The sequence below is a fragment of the Crassostrea angulata genome, chromosome 5 (genome assembly GCF_025612915.1).
Source record: "Crassostrea angulata isolate pt1a10 chromosome 5, ASM2561291v2, whole genome shotgun sequence".
NCBI classification, from domain to species: Eukaryota; Metazoa; Mollusca; class Bivalvia; order Ostreida; family Ostreidae; genus Magallana; species Magallana angulata.
In genome coordinates this window covers 5,512,983-5,528,535 of record NC_069115.1, presented here as the reverse complement: position 1 = coordinate 5,528,535, position 15,553 = coordinate 5,512,983, and the positions used below count along the sequence as shown (strand labels likewise).

Sequence of the window (15,553 nt, the reverse complement as noted above, 5' to 3'; positions counted from 1 at the left end):
GAGCTTTTCTGATCACATTTTGTCCGTCGTCCGTCTGTCTGTCTGTCCGACCGTCTGTAAACATTTTACATTTTGAACTTCTTCTCTTAAACTGCTTGACCAGTTTCAACCAAATTTGGCACAAAGCATTCCTATAGTTAGACTAATATAAATTGCAGAAACGGGGGGGGGGGGGGGGCATTTTTTAAAATTTTCTTCTTATGAATTACTGAGTCAAATTCAACGTAATTTAGCAATGATATTCCTTATGGAAAGGAAAACATAAATTTAAAAAATAATGGGCTAATTCTGTTTCAAATCTCAGTTATTTCGAAAATAATAATAAAGGAAATGCGTGTTTCAATCAGATTATTACTTCGGGTTCGGTATTCCATACTTCTAAAACGGCAAGCTGAATCAAAACCTGAACTGGTCTGATATAGGAGTAATTTAAGAATAGGAACAGTAGTAGACATACTTACCGTTAGATAGTTTTAGCTTAAGGTGGAATGCTTCACCAAAATTTTAGCTTATGAATCGTTAGAGTAACCCCTCTAAAGCATAACTGCGAAGCACAAAGAAAGAAGGTTAATGTCCCAGCCATCCTATGGGAATCCCCCTGCATGTCTTATGAAATAGTATAAAATCTGCTTTGGCTGCAAGCAACACACTGCAGAGCCTAAACTTTTTCAAGGAAGACTGATGCAAATATAGATTGACGTCACGAGATTGGCTAACAGACTAAACATTCAAGGCCAGGAAGCAACATATTTTTTAAGCAACATTGAATAGAAATGAAATATATGATTAGATTTATTATTTTATAATAAAATCCAATATTAATATGATGTAACCCAAACAAATAACCCCCCTTTGATAAATTTAACTCTGATAAGTTTGATCTTATTAATGTTGTTTAAAAAAGTCTTTGACAAAAAATTTAAACTGATTTCTTTTGATCATATTTTATAGCATTTAGTTCTTGATTGAAGCTTTTGTGCTACAACAAACATAATATTATCATTCTTACGGTTCTTATAGAAAAAACACAAATTTACATGCATAGCAATAATGAAAATTATAGACATCGTTATAAAACTATGAAAAGTGAAAGGGAAATGTTTAGGAACACATTAATAAATAAATTGAAATCTTATTTCAATTGAAAATGCTTAGGTTTAAGGTATCCGGTCCATATTAGGCCCAAATTGTTCCAACCTTGAATATCCATCATGTACTGAAGATTCCTAATTAAACGAGAGGAATTAATATCCGTGTAAAATCGCGAGGAGCACCCTTCGCGAATTTTAGAATCTCGCCATTATTTTTTGAGAGTTGAGAACTATGAGAAATGAAGATAAATTAGGATGAAAGTTCTGCGTTCGCGATTTTATATTCTCGCAGTTTGATACAAAACAGCGGAATCGCGGAATTAAGTACTCGCGTAATATAAGGAATTAACAGTATTTAATACTTTGATATTTATTTAATGCATTTTGGAGTAGAAAAATATTTACCGAGAGAAATTTTCAAAAGTATTAGTAACTAAGCAGTAATTAATTAATGAAGATTGCATTAAGGTCTATGGATACTAGCACATTTCTTAAAATAAAAAAGTAATTACTAGGAATATCAAAAAATTCTTTCGTGGAAAGATGTATTTTATCATTAGGAATACAAAAACTATTGAAAATGAATTTCATACCGTGTAGTTTTTTTTTAGAATTAATTTTTATAGAATAAAAACAAATGGTGACAACTCTTCAAACAAAAGAAAAGGTCATTAGGACACATTTCACTCTTACATATTGATACTTAAGGTAACTTCATACTCGTTAAACTCTCTGATGAAGGTTGAAAAACAGAACTGATTCAATTTAAAGACTTAAATTTTATTAAATATAAATAAAAATGTACATGTCATCACTTTTTGAGATGTCAGATAAACATGAACTGAAGCATAATTTAGCCTCAGAAAACTGTACGTTTTTGTTAAAAGTAAAATATTTGTAAGTAGAAACTTGTTTATCTTGTTTAATTTTATTGTCAACTGTGTCAGAAAAGTCAAACCATAAACATATTTCAAAAAAAATTGTTGGGATAAGAAAAATTATAGCATTTAGACATGCAACTGAGAGAAAAGTCAGAAAAAGAGTTTCCCATTATCATAGATAAAATGTATACACATTTGGAAATTTAAGATAAAATCAAGCTGCGAAAATATCTTGAACTTAACAGTAATTTTAGTGACTTCCATGTGATTCCATTCGCATTAAATATATGAAACTATCTTGCACAAATTTTAAAGAATTCAAAGTTTTACAATGAATTATGACATCACAGAACACTGGATTTACTTTAAATAGGAAACTTTTGTCAAATTATACTGAGTATTAAGCCCATACATATCTGTTTTGCACCCAGATGCATTGAATCTGAGGCTATTATGGATCGGATACCTTAAAAGACCGTTTCTTCGTTTGAAAAAGTAATGACTGTAAATGATACAAGTACGGGAGCTAACGGTATTTGTTTTCTTCTTGTTGAATATATGCAGGCATGATCGCCGAAAGAAACAAACATATACTGCATGTTAACTTCAACAATGACACTGGGTGGTTAATCAAAACTCATCTTTTTATATTAGAATTGTTTATAAGTTGGAAATCTGAATGACGCTTTTAGGAAGAATATATATTTACCTGATTTCTACCGCCCGGATATCAGCTGCGTAACCACAAGTGTACATTTGCTATTCTAAAGCGACATCTTCACATCCTTTCGTGTTTTCTATCGTTCAGTTGACACAATTAACTACTTATTGTGCTGGATCTATCCTAAAACGCAGTAAAATTTTAGCATCACAGCTTCAGATATTTACCATGCTGAGACTCGTAAACGGTTAGGCATACATATCGGCTTATTTTGGTAAACGGATTTTAAAGCATTATAGTTGGGATGTTTCTACAACTGTTTATATTGTATCTTATACTTAAGGAAAATGGATTTTAATTGTCACTACAAATTCTAGATTGCTTCATAGATATCAATTTTTTTCCATGAAACATATCGGCGTTTTTTATTTAAAATACAGCAAGTTATCACTTTTTATATATTCTGGAACATATTTTAAAACACTTTACATGTATACAGAAACAAAGAAAATATATTTGATGGAAAAAAACCTTTTCATTGCTCAGATATACCTGTTCGACTTGTTGGAGGATCGACTAAATATGAAGGTAGATTAGAAGTGTTATACAACGAAACATGGGGAACAGTGTGTGATGATACTTTAAAAAAAGAAATAGCTGATGTGGTGTGTCGATCACTCGGACTACCATGGTAAGCTTTTTTGAATTATGCTTTTTGTAAGTTACAATAATATGAAGCACATTTTTGAAGAACAAAAGCTAAAATATTGTATTTCATAAAATTGACCTTCTTTTCTGATTAAATCATGTCTTTTAACTTTTCAGGATTGCCTCTGAGACACATTGCTGTGCTGAATTTGGCGAGGGATCAGGACCAATCTGGTTGGACGATATTAAATGTCAGGGATCTGAGACTCGAATTGAAGATTGTAACCATAATGGATGGGGAGTACATAGTTGTGATCATGATGATGATATATCTATTAGCTGCATTCCAAGTAAGAAACATTTTCAGTTTTCAAATTGAAGCGCATAAAAAGTGATACTTTCGAAGTCATGCAAGAATATTTCAGAATAAAATACGACTATCCCAGTAAATTGTCTTGAAGCCATTTTAGTATCAATAACTTTCATAGCGTGTATAAAAGAAACACTGCAGTTTAAATTGGCGCAAATCCTTGAAATTACTACTGCTCACAAAATTTGTAAGTTTTGCTCATTAAGGCATTAAATGCATCACTACCAAATTTTGTACATACTTGTAATAAATAAATGATCCGATATTTTAAATCATGGGAAGTTATATCAGGTAAAAAACCTTTCCAAAAAATGTTTAAAAATTTCATACAAATCTTTTGGTCACCATGACTGGGCTCTCTGATCAGTAAAAACAACATATTTTATATACAATAAAATGTTTATATTCAATATTTACAAATATACATCAAGTTAACAATTTACGACGCGAGACATCAGCTCATAGCATCTCGTCTCCGCCAGTCACCACGATGATACCCTTAACCATGGCCAGTGTTCACTGTGAAGTCCATCTTTTAATCCAGGTCAATTCCCGTGTCACCCTAAAACTCCTCCGTATGTCTACCATGGCCATTCAGTTCTCATAAACATCTCTCAAACAAATGCATAGAGCTTAAATATAGCTTTAAATAAGACTAACCCCCGGGAACCTTCAACAATAAAGATTACATAAGTACAGTGTATTTATTACCCTAACCGGTCTCCGTGAAATATATTTAAACAGGATGAAGTGTGTTTACACTGCGTAGAGAGCGGAAAAGGTATAGGAGCTAAACTACGCTATACATTAAATATCTAAACGTAACATGACACTATTAAACTGTTATGTACAAATATTGTGACATACATGTGGTATTGTTAAACATACAACGATAAGGTTACGTTCGCGTGACAACTCTTGTATTAATAGTAATATAACAGCACCTTAAGATTTGTAAACATGAAAATGATTGAAATAAATAAAAGCAGACTTACACCGTTTGAAGATTTAGTTACCATGCAATTACCAAAATCTTAACGTGGTAAGATCCGTTTTTTTTAAATCATGGGCTCTGCTCCAGAATTGCAACCTAAACCTTATAAAGCCCTAACAATGCGAGTTGAATGACTTAGGTTGAGTCTATATTGACCAATGCCAAAAAAAACTGAAACATATCGTGCTCCATACTGGATACAACATGACTATCAGAACGTGATTAATTCACAACATATAAAATAACTTCTAATTAAGAAATTACTAGCATTTGATGGTGACAGTGAGTATATGCATAAACTCGTTCTTTTTATCAAATGTGAAAAAAAATTGAGGTAATTATCTATGCATGTTATTTATAGTAAAAAATATCAAGTAGTTTTAATTATTATGATTTAACAATATATGACATACATGTATATTACATGGTTGATTATTAATCTTTAAAGATTAATAACTTTTTAATCAAGTGTGACATGAAATTTATGATTGATTCTCAATTACATGCAAATAAATTTGTTGAATGATAAAAAAGTACGATACACTAAACCTAATTTTAAAGATTTATTTATTGTAAAAATGTGACGTCTACAAATTAAAGATACATGCATGCAAGAGTAAAATCTAGAGGCTAATTAATTACTATACCACTGATCATAAATGGGGGCTAATTATTTTAATATATGTATAAGGGTAAATATGTCACATATATCCGGCCTCGTACATCATACAATTGTATGTACAAGTATATGTATACATCATTTGCAATTGCCACATGCAGTAAATACGTCACCGGTAATTGGTAATATTTTTTGTTATAGAATTGATAGTTTAAAAATCATGTATACCATTCAATATTTAAACATATAATATATAATAATAATATTATCATTAAATTTGTTATTCTAGATCTGTTGTAAATGTATAATAATCAATACTAATAAAATTATACATACTGAAACGGCGCCGTGATCATGAAAACTTGGAAAATGCGTAGAACTAGTACCCTTATAGCATTTTATTTAGCTATGAATAAGATGAACGTATATCTATTCCGTTTAATTTATTAACTAAGTACTAGAAAGGGTTTCCATTTAGGTATAATACATTTTTTTTCACCTGAAGACCAAGTTCCGTATTTCATTCTCAATGCATGCGTGCATGTAATTTATAAATTAGATATAACTGATCGCTACAAACTAAATGGAAGTCAAAAATACATACTCAATACATTGATTCAATAGCCACTAATTTATAGGATATAAAAACGACCTAGAATATACAAGTTTCCATGGCGCAGAGGAAGTGAAGTGATGCTGGTTAACGAAGAGTCCCGGGTTCGATCCTCATCTTGGGCGTTTTGAATTTCTTTTTCATTTTATATTCTAGGACAAAAACCGTTTCTAATACCTTTTCTGTAATAAAGTTAATACATTTTGTTGGTAAATTTAGCATAATATTGAATTAAAAGATTTTTTTATTGGCTTAAAGGTGGCTTAAAGGTGTCTTAAAGGTGGCTTAAAGAAGTTTGGACATTAAGGACCTATAAGCTGTCCTTAAAGGTGGCTTAAAGATAGTCTTAAAGCTGCCTTTAAACCATCTTTAAGCTACACATACAGCTTAAAGGTGGCTTAAAGATCGTCTTTAAGCTATCTTTAAGCATCTTTAAGCTATCTTTAAGGAGAACTTAAAAATGGTCATTCCTCCTGTTGGGGTTTTAAATGATTGCAGTAATTCTTTCAAAATCTCCTTTTTATGTACTTTGGATTTGATTTTATTTGACAATGTACATGTACATTATGCTACAATGTTTTAATATCCTTTTAGAATTTAGAAAGTTTATTGGATTAAACAGTCCTGGAATATCAAAAGGATTTAATAAGCACATTGATATTCATTACAAAAGCCACACTGCATGATACTCAGGTGACTTGATTGGTCCATTGGCCTCTTGTTACAAAACATACTGTTGTATCAAATTATTTGATTTATGAAGCTGCCCTGACCAGAATTAGGGAACATTTTTAAACGGAATAACAAGTCGAGAGCTGAATATTAACACTTATTAAAAAACCTAATTTCAAATCAATGTTTAGACGCAAATTACAACTAAATGTGGACATCTACTAATTAAAGCTTCTACGACCACATTCACAACATGTTATATGTGTGACATTGCCGGGTAATGAATGTTAAGGGTTGTTCATTCCGGAATCAAATTCAGGCTTCAAAGTTTAACAAAACAACATAATGTTTTGAAAGAGACTTAAATAGAATTTTCTTTACGTTCGTAAACAAACGAATTCATAGTACAATCTTGTGAAAATCATTAGTTACTAGTAAATTGGCTAATATTATACCTCAATATAGAGTTTAAGCTTTAAATATTGCAGGACGTTCATTTAAGAATCTGTAAAAATCATGTATTTCCCCCTTCCACCAAAATAAAATAACAGAACAAAACTTAACAGAGCTGTTTTTTTTAATAAATATAACATTGGAGAAACATGAAGATGCTTTTTTCTTTTCAGAAATACCTGTTCGGCTTGTGGGAGGAGCAACTAAATATGAAGGTAGATTAGAAGTGTACTACAACGAAACATGGGGAACAGTGTGTGATGATTCTATGAATAAACAACTCGCTGATGCAGTGTGTCGATCGTTAGGGTTCTCGTGGTAATGCATCTTGAACATTACTTAATTTATAGACTAATATTTGAATGATACAAATGAAATAAAACAAAATATTAAAGAGAATTTTTTTTTTTACCTGTACGATATTTGGCGGAAATTAGTTTTTGAACAAGATGGCTAGGATTTGAATTATCGTATTCCTGAGTGTGACTATTTTATACAAATATGCATGGCATTTAGCAATTTTTGATTAATCAGAAGCTGCATTCCGCCAAACACGGTAAAAAGAATACACAGCCAAATGTATTACGTTTACAGTACTTTTAAGTGTTTTACTTCAGGATTGCTTCTGAAGCACATTGCTGTGCAAAGTATGGCGAAGGATCGGGTGTTATCTGGATGGACGATGTTAATTGTATTGGATCTGAGACAAGAATAGAAGATTGCAACCATGTTGGCTGGGGAGCTCACAACTGTGGACACGGGGAAGATGTATCTATCAGCTGTTTTCCTCGTAAGCACATTTTGTCGTCGGGTTCTTTGCAAAATTAAGTAAAAAAATATATCATAAAGAATAATGGTGTGTTAAGTAATTTATCAATGATTATCGTTTAAAGAAATTATGCGTATTTGTAGTTAACTACACTACTTCTATTATATTATTATAGAAAAATGAATCGAAAAAATAAGGTATCATCACTGAATTGACGTTTGTTAAAACAGTCGCTTGCCACTTCACTCGACTTGACGTCCAACATTTATCCCACTCCTAAATTCAATTTAAATCTAATGATTTTTGTTGTTTCCCTACTCTATGTAATGAACTCATTGAAAAAGGTTATTGCATGTAAAAAGAGCTAAGTTGTGATATGAAAGATGACTGCAATTTGTGAATCTTTTGCATAGATCTGAAAAGTAAATTAGTGTATATCTAAATCATGCTTGAAGAATCTACGAGTAGCACTTTTTAGATTGCTCAAAATGCCTCAACAATATTTTTACAAGATATACCCCCTCCCCTACAAAACAATAAAGAGCTAAAACATACATAAACGGAAAAAACCCCTTCTTTTATACTGATTATTTTTTAACGCAATTGCAACAATACAGTTAATATTGTTTATTTACAATTTAAAGCAAATGCAACACTTGAATAATACATATACAAGTCGTCAGAGAACTGCATCTTATATATGTTGGGGTAATTACATCAATTATATCATAAAGATTAAAACAAAATAAGATTTTATCAAAAGACATTTATTCAAACAATGTAGTTTCATCGCAGTTTCTTAAGCTTCGCAACACTTCACATTTGTTGCATGGAAAAGAAACCAAATGTATTTCTTCTTTCAAATACGAAAAGATTTTTAAAATTCAAATAAGCTCACTTAATCATGCTTGAAGAATCTACGAGAATACTGACCTTGCGAGGAAAAATGGTACAAATTCAAAAATACTAAAAAGAATAAATCGTGCGGCATCTTTAGTGATCAATTTCTGACGTTATTGTGAATTGGCAGACGCAATGCATCAGAGCTACATGATTGTAATATTCAGAAAGAAACAAATGAATAAAGTCAATTATTAGTTGTTTATTTGAGATGAAAACTGATGAAATGTGAGAATTTAAGATGAGATTGACAGTTCCTAGCACTTTTGTTGTTACATTTGAATCGAATATCATAATGTTAAACATTAAACAATTATTAAAAGATAGGAAAACAGATACATGAGTAATATACTGTAATATATTACATTTCTTTCCATTTTTTTGGTTGAACACATTTAAGACGATAATGAGGTTTAAAAAGTTAAATAGAATGATTAATAGGTTAATTCAGTTCGCTGGTAACAACAACACAAATGTTTGTCATTTCTGTAAAACAAGGAAAAAATGTTCTATGGTGTCTTTTTAGCTCACCTGAGCCAAAGGCTCAAGTGAGTTTTTCTGATCACAATTTGTGCGTTGTCTGTCGTTGTCGTCGTCGTCGTCGTTGTAGACTTTTCACATTTTCATTTTCTTCTCAAGAACCACTGGGCAGATTTCAACCAAATTTGGAACAAAGCACCACTAGGTAAAGGGGATTCAAGTTTGTTCAAATGAAGTGCCACGCCCTCTTTAAAGGGGGGATAATTGAGAATTATGGAAAATTTGCTGGTATTTTTCAAAAATCTTCTCAAAAACTATTCGGCCTAAAAAGCTTAAACTTGTATGGTGGCATCCTAAGGTAGTAAATTCAATTTTGTTCAAATCGTGGTCCCCGGGGGTAGGGATGGTCCCAATAGGGGGATCAAGTTTTACATAGGAATATATAGAGAAAATCTTTAAAAATCTTCTTCTCAAAAACTATTAGACCAGAACAGCTCAAATTAAAATGGAAGCATCCTCAGATAGTTTAGATTCTATTTTGTTCAAATCATGGTCCCCGGGGGTAGGTTGTGGCCATAATTGGGAGATCAAGTTTAACATAGGAAGATATAGAGAAAATCTTTAAAAATCTTCTTCTCTAAAACTATTAGGCCATAAAAGCTCAAATTAAAATGGAAGCATCCTTAGGTAGTGAAGATTCAAGTTTGTTCAAACCATAGTCGCTGGTGGTACGGTGGGGCCACAATGGGGAAATTGATTTTTACATAGGAATACATAGAGAAAATCTTTAAAAATCTTTTTCTCAAAAACTATTAGGCAAGAAAAGCTCAAATTTAAATGGAAGCGTTCTTAGGTTGTGTAGATTCAAGTTTGTTCAAATCATGGTCCCCAGGGGTAGGTCGGGGCCACAATAGGCGGATCAAGTTTTACATGGGAATATATAGAGAAAATCTTTGAAAAATCTTCTTCTCAAAAACTATTAGGCCAGAAAAGCTCAAATTTAAATGGAAACATCCTCAGGTAGTGTAGATTCAAGTTTATTCAAATCATGGCCCCCGAGGGTAGGGCGGGGCCACAATGGGAGAAAATTTTTTATACATAGAGAACATCTTTAAAAATTTTCTCAAAACTATTAGGCCAGGAAAGCCCAAATTTGAGTGGAAGCATCCCCAGATCGTATAGATTCAAGTTTGTTTAAAAAATAGTCCAGGGGTAGGGTGAGGCCACAATGGGGGATGAATTTTTACACAGGAATATATAGAGAAAATCTTTAAAAATGTTCTTTTCGAAGACTATTTGGCCAGAAAAGCTTTAACTTGTGTAGAGGCATCCTCTTGTAGTGTAAATTCAAGTTTGCAAAATCACAGTCTAAGTGGTAGGACGGGGCCGTGATAGCGGTTTGAATTTTTACATAGGAATATATAGAGAAAATCTTCAGAAATATTCTTTAAAAGTTCTCGGTCCAAAACTCAGTACTTAGTGTGAAAGCACAGGTTATGAAGATTAAAGTTTGATGAAACCATGATTCCCCAGAGAAAAGTGGGGCCACGAAATGGGGGGGGGGGGGTTTAGGAATTGAAGAAAATCTTCTTACAGGTACAACAACAAAAGAGGCTTGGTATTTACCAAAAAAAAAAGAGGTAGATAAAAATTGGCAGATTTTCCATTTTTTTAGTAAGATCAACTGTACTTAGTTGTCAAGATATTTTGATACTGTAATGCTAATTTGATCAGAATTAAGGCAATTGTTGCTCATGTGAGCGATGTGGCCCCTGGGCCTCTTGTTTTAGTTTCATATGTACTTATCAAAACACTTATTGATAGTTTTTGTGTCGCAGATTTGACATTATTATCGAAAGTATCATTACACAAATAGATCTTTATTATTAAGAAGGTTCTTTTCTTGTCAAACATGTATGAGTATGTGTTTCTTCATATAAACCATTCTTCGACTATTGAACTGGATGTTCATTGAATGAAATTTTATTTTAACGAATTGGTCACAATTTAAAAATCTCCTATAATTACCATTAAGCACAAAAACAAGTGGTATGTTATCAATGGTCTATTTCTAGACTTACCTGTAAAACTTGTGGGAGGATCCACTAAGTATGAAGGGCGATTAGAAGTGTTCTACAACGAAACATGGGGAACAGTGTGTGATGATTCTATGAATAAACAATTGGCCAATGTGGTGTGCCGATCTCTAGGGCTACCTTGGTAAGGTGTCTTATATTAACCAGCAGTTTTGAATCAATACGTCTTTTAAATATTTTAAATGCAACTTAAAAAAACAAATAATTAAGGTTTACTGACATTAAGGATGACGTTTTCTAAGCATGAACAATAGTTCAACAATGATTATATTTTTCTGTTTTTATGTTAAAGAACTTTGTTCTTAGTGTTATGTGACTACTTTCTTTTTATTTTATGGCCCTTACATAACTTTTAAAAAATTAAAAAAAAACACAAAATTTAACAAAATGATCGAGATTTTCTCAGTCATGAAAATAATTACAATACCTTATCTCCAAAAGAAATAAAATGCAATTCCGACTAAGCTAAATAGATACAAAGTATTTGGTTTTCATAGACAAATTTAAAACGAATTTCTGTTCGAATACCATTAATCAGTTTTCAAATCTTTACCCTTCTATATTCACTTTAATTTAAACCTAATTAACGATATCACTAAAATATTTATACCCTTCTTCTTTTTTTAATTCAATTTTTATACAGATAACAATAAACAATACAGGAATAAGTTGGGAAAACATAAATCTAGATTTGACGATTAATACATAAACATCTTGTATATTAAGTCGAATATATTTTGTTTTAAAACAATAAATAAACATATATTGGATAAATTGTATTTTGACAAACAATTGCATTGTAAAAGTATAATATAGAAGTACTCTGATACGATTTGACAGTTATGGTCCACCAGGGTCCTTACAACACAAAAAGTCCAAACAATCCCCAGTGGACGATGCTACTTGAGACTGTTCTCTCAAAGTGGCTAATTACTTTATAAATTTACAAATGAAAACAAAAGAAGTATTTACATGTGTATATCACAATGGATCAGCAAATTATGAGAAAAGACGTTGTTTGTCACATTTGATAAGACGTAACATAGAAGAATATTGAATAAGGGCATTTTTGACACTTTTACACACATTTATTTTAGTTTCTTGCAGAGATTCATTTCTACAGTACATTTTGTATTTATATATTTTATAAGCAATGAAAGAAATTAATAAATTCAAAGACTCAATCTTGTCGTTTTGTTCTAAATAAAAGCCTAAAATAATATGTTTCCATTTTATATCGATAAAAAAAGGAACCTAATTGTCTCCAAATGCGTTCAACATTTTTACATTCAATATTAAATGTTTAGTGTTTTCAATTGTTTTGCATATATTACAGTTATCCTCCTTGTCCATCAACCATTTACTTGAATATGCATTGTTGCAGAGAATATTATGTAGCATTTTGTAATTAAATTCAGCTATTTTATTATCATTTATATCTTTGACTTTTCTCGTGTATAAATTTTTCCATAGATTTGAATCATTTACCGGTATTGCAAACTCTTCAGAAAGTTTAGTTTGATAACACGGTTTAAAAAATTTCTTGTGTACTTAGTTTTTATAAAAGAATTGACATTTTTTACCATTTAGGCATGACACCCCTGTTGCGAAATGAAATTTCATTTCACTTTTGATATTCAAATATTTTACATTTGTAAATTCATATTTTTTACGAAATGGTTTTATAACTTATATTAAAGTTTTATATTCACAAAGCCAGTTAGACCTTCTCTTAATAATAGTGGAAAACACTTGTCGTGTTTTTATATTCCCGTTATCATCTATTAAGTCTTTTAAGTAAAGCATATTACTGTTAACCCACTTTTTGAAAAAAAATAATGTTTCTCCTTTTATTTTGATATTGTTATTATTCCAAATGGGTTGTTTTAAAATATCATTGGGTGATATGTTATCGAATTTACACCTTTGTTTACATTCGTTAAATGAACTTAGAATTTGTTTGTAGAAAAGTGGAAGTTTGTCTATTCTATCCAGTGCATTTATATTAGTTTCAGAAAACTGTAAGACGTTAATAAGATTTAAATTAGCTTTCTCCATAAACTCTCAATGATTTCAAATAGAGTGCCCTTAAAAGATAACAATCGCGGTATCCACGCTGCTTTTAGAGCCTTGAACTTACTTTCAATATCTATAATTGATAAACCTCCATATATTATATCGCCTATCAAGGTATTTCGTTTATTTCGTTCAGATTTGTCCCATATGAAATTAAATAAGAGTCTTTATATTCTTAATCTGGTATACACAATATAGATGCAATATAAACTAGTTTTGAAGTTGCTAATGTTTTGATTATACATGATTTACCAAACACCGTTAGTTTTCTACGTTTCCATGATTCAAATAACTTTTCCATGTCGTGATGTATTTTCATCCTATTGTTATTGTAACATTCTTCTTTACCATGTCCTATATAAATACCTTAACACCTGACAGCTTTAATTGTTGCTTTAACGCCATTGATTTTATCATACATATCTTTAAGCCCCCCTCCCCCTGCCCCCAAATACTTTTGGTCTTGTTTATGTTGATTTTTGCTCCGGCATGATTGCAAAAACTCGTTTATAATTTTCAAACTCAAATCTAAAGAATTCTTGTCTTTAAGAGCAAGTGTTAAGTCCTCTGCATGTTGTATATTAATGATTTCTTTATCATTTATGCTATCCCCGATATATTTGGTTCGTTTTTAATTTTTTTATACATAGGAACTTTCGGCTACAAATAAGTATAATAAAGCAGATATTGGACATCCCTGTCTGATCCTTCTTGTCATACTACATGTTTTAGATAACCATCAATTATTTTTCATTTTAAATTTAGGATTTTTATATAATATCTCTACCTATTTAAGAAATTGATCGCCAATATTAAATTCTTTCAGTGTTTCAAAAAGAAAATTCCATTCTACAGAGTCAAAAGCCTTTTCAAAGTCAAGAAATAATAATATGCCGTTTTTGCTCTCCGAATCGCATTATTCAAATAAATCTAATATTAGTCGAGCATTTTCACCTATGTATCTGCCTTTAACATAAGCCGTTTGATTTTTATTAATTGTACTTGCTAATATATTTTGTAATCTTTAAGATTATAATTTTAAGCTATAATAAGCTATAATTTTATAATCCGTATTTGTTAAGCTAATTGGTCTATAATTTGTTAACAATTGTTTTTCGCCTTGCATATTAGTAATATAACAGAGAGCCTTTGAAATTCCGACATTTCTTTTTGTTTAAAAACTTCTTAAAGTGTGGCGTAGAAAATTGGTCCAATAATGTTCCAAAAACATTGGTAGAATTCACAGGGTATACCATCTAAGCCAGGAGACTTTTCTCTTTTCATATCAAGTACGGCATTTTTGCATTCTTCGAAAGTAGGGAATTCATTTAACATCAATTTCTCTTTCTCGTTCAACATTGGTAGCTCTATATTGTCTAGATAAGTCAAAATCTTGTTTGTTGGAATATTTGTGGTTTTAAACAGATTTTTACAGTAATTAATCATCTCTTCGATTATTGAATTTGTGGTATTTATCATATCTCCATTTGATGTTTTTAGTTCTTTGATTATATTAGATGTTTGATTTTGTTTTTCAAGATTTAGGAGATAGTTTGTGTTATTTCGCCAGTGTCTATCCATTTTGCTTTTGATCGTATTTGCTCATTCAAAGTGGTATAAAGTGCATTCAGTTTACCATAATGAATATTGTTACACTGGCTATTTTCAATCGTTTCTATCTTTCTTTCAATTAAGACGACTTTTTGTCACATTTGTTTTCGTTTATATTTTGCATAAAGTATAGAAAATTCCTTAACTTAACTTTTAAAAAGTTCCTATTTATCTATTGGATTTTGCTCTTGATCTACTTAACATACCCGACAACGTAATCATGAGTTTCAAAAGAGTCAGTCCTTGAGAGCATCTATGTTTCATCGTCATCTCCATCCGTCTCGGATGAGAGGTCACGTCCGAATGCGGAATCAGAATCGTGCTGACGGGCGCTTTTTGCGCTTTCATACCTTTTTTGCGATTTTGCTTAGGGTATGCCGTAAGAGGTTTTTACCTTGCCATGCTTGCTGCTTGGTATTTTCCGTCATTTTTTTGTCATATTTTTTGTCATTGTAAGTATATTCAGCTAGCACCACAATTCGTTTGAACGATCTTAGTTTTTCCCGGAACTGCTGAACTTCGACGCATTTATTTTCGATTACTTCGGTCATGACGGCTTCACAGGTAGTGGACCACTGATCGTTAATCCTGACCTTGTCACCGAGTCGTTTGGCAGATA

The 15,553-nt window shown here is 31.3% G+C and overlaps 1 protein-coding gene across 1 annotated transcript in view; it reads left to right on the top strand.

Moving 5' to 3' along the window:
• The window catches only part of LOC128183045 (deleted in malignant brain tumors 1 protein-like), an 84,741-nt gene that overhangs the window by 12,501 nt on the left and 56,687 nt on the right, over positions 1-15,553 (top strand). The window contains exons 11-15 of the mRNA XM_052851865.1: positions 3,180-3,324; positions 3,459-3,631; positions 7,176-7,320; positions 7,620-7,792; positions 11,227-11,371. Coding sequence (XP_052707825.1) covers positions 3,180-3,324; positions 3,459-3,631; positions 7,176-7,320; positions 7,620-7,792; positions 11,227-11,371 — 781 coding nt within the window. The remainder of the gene's footprint in view (positions 1-3,179; positions 3,325-3,458; positions 3,632-7,175; positions 7,321-7,619; positions 7,793-11,226; positions 11,372-15,553) is intronic.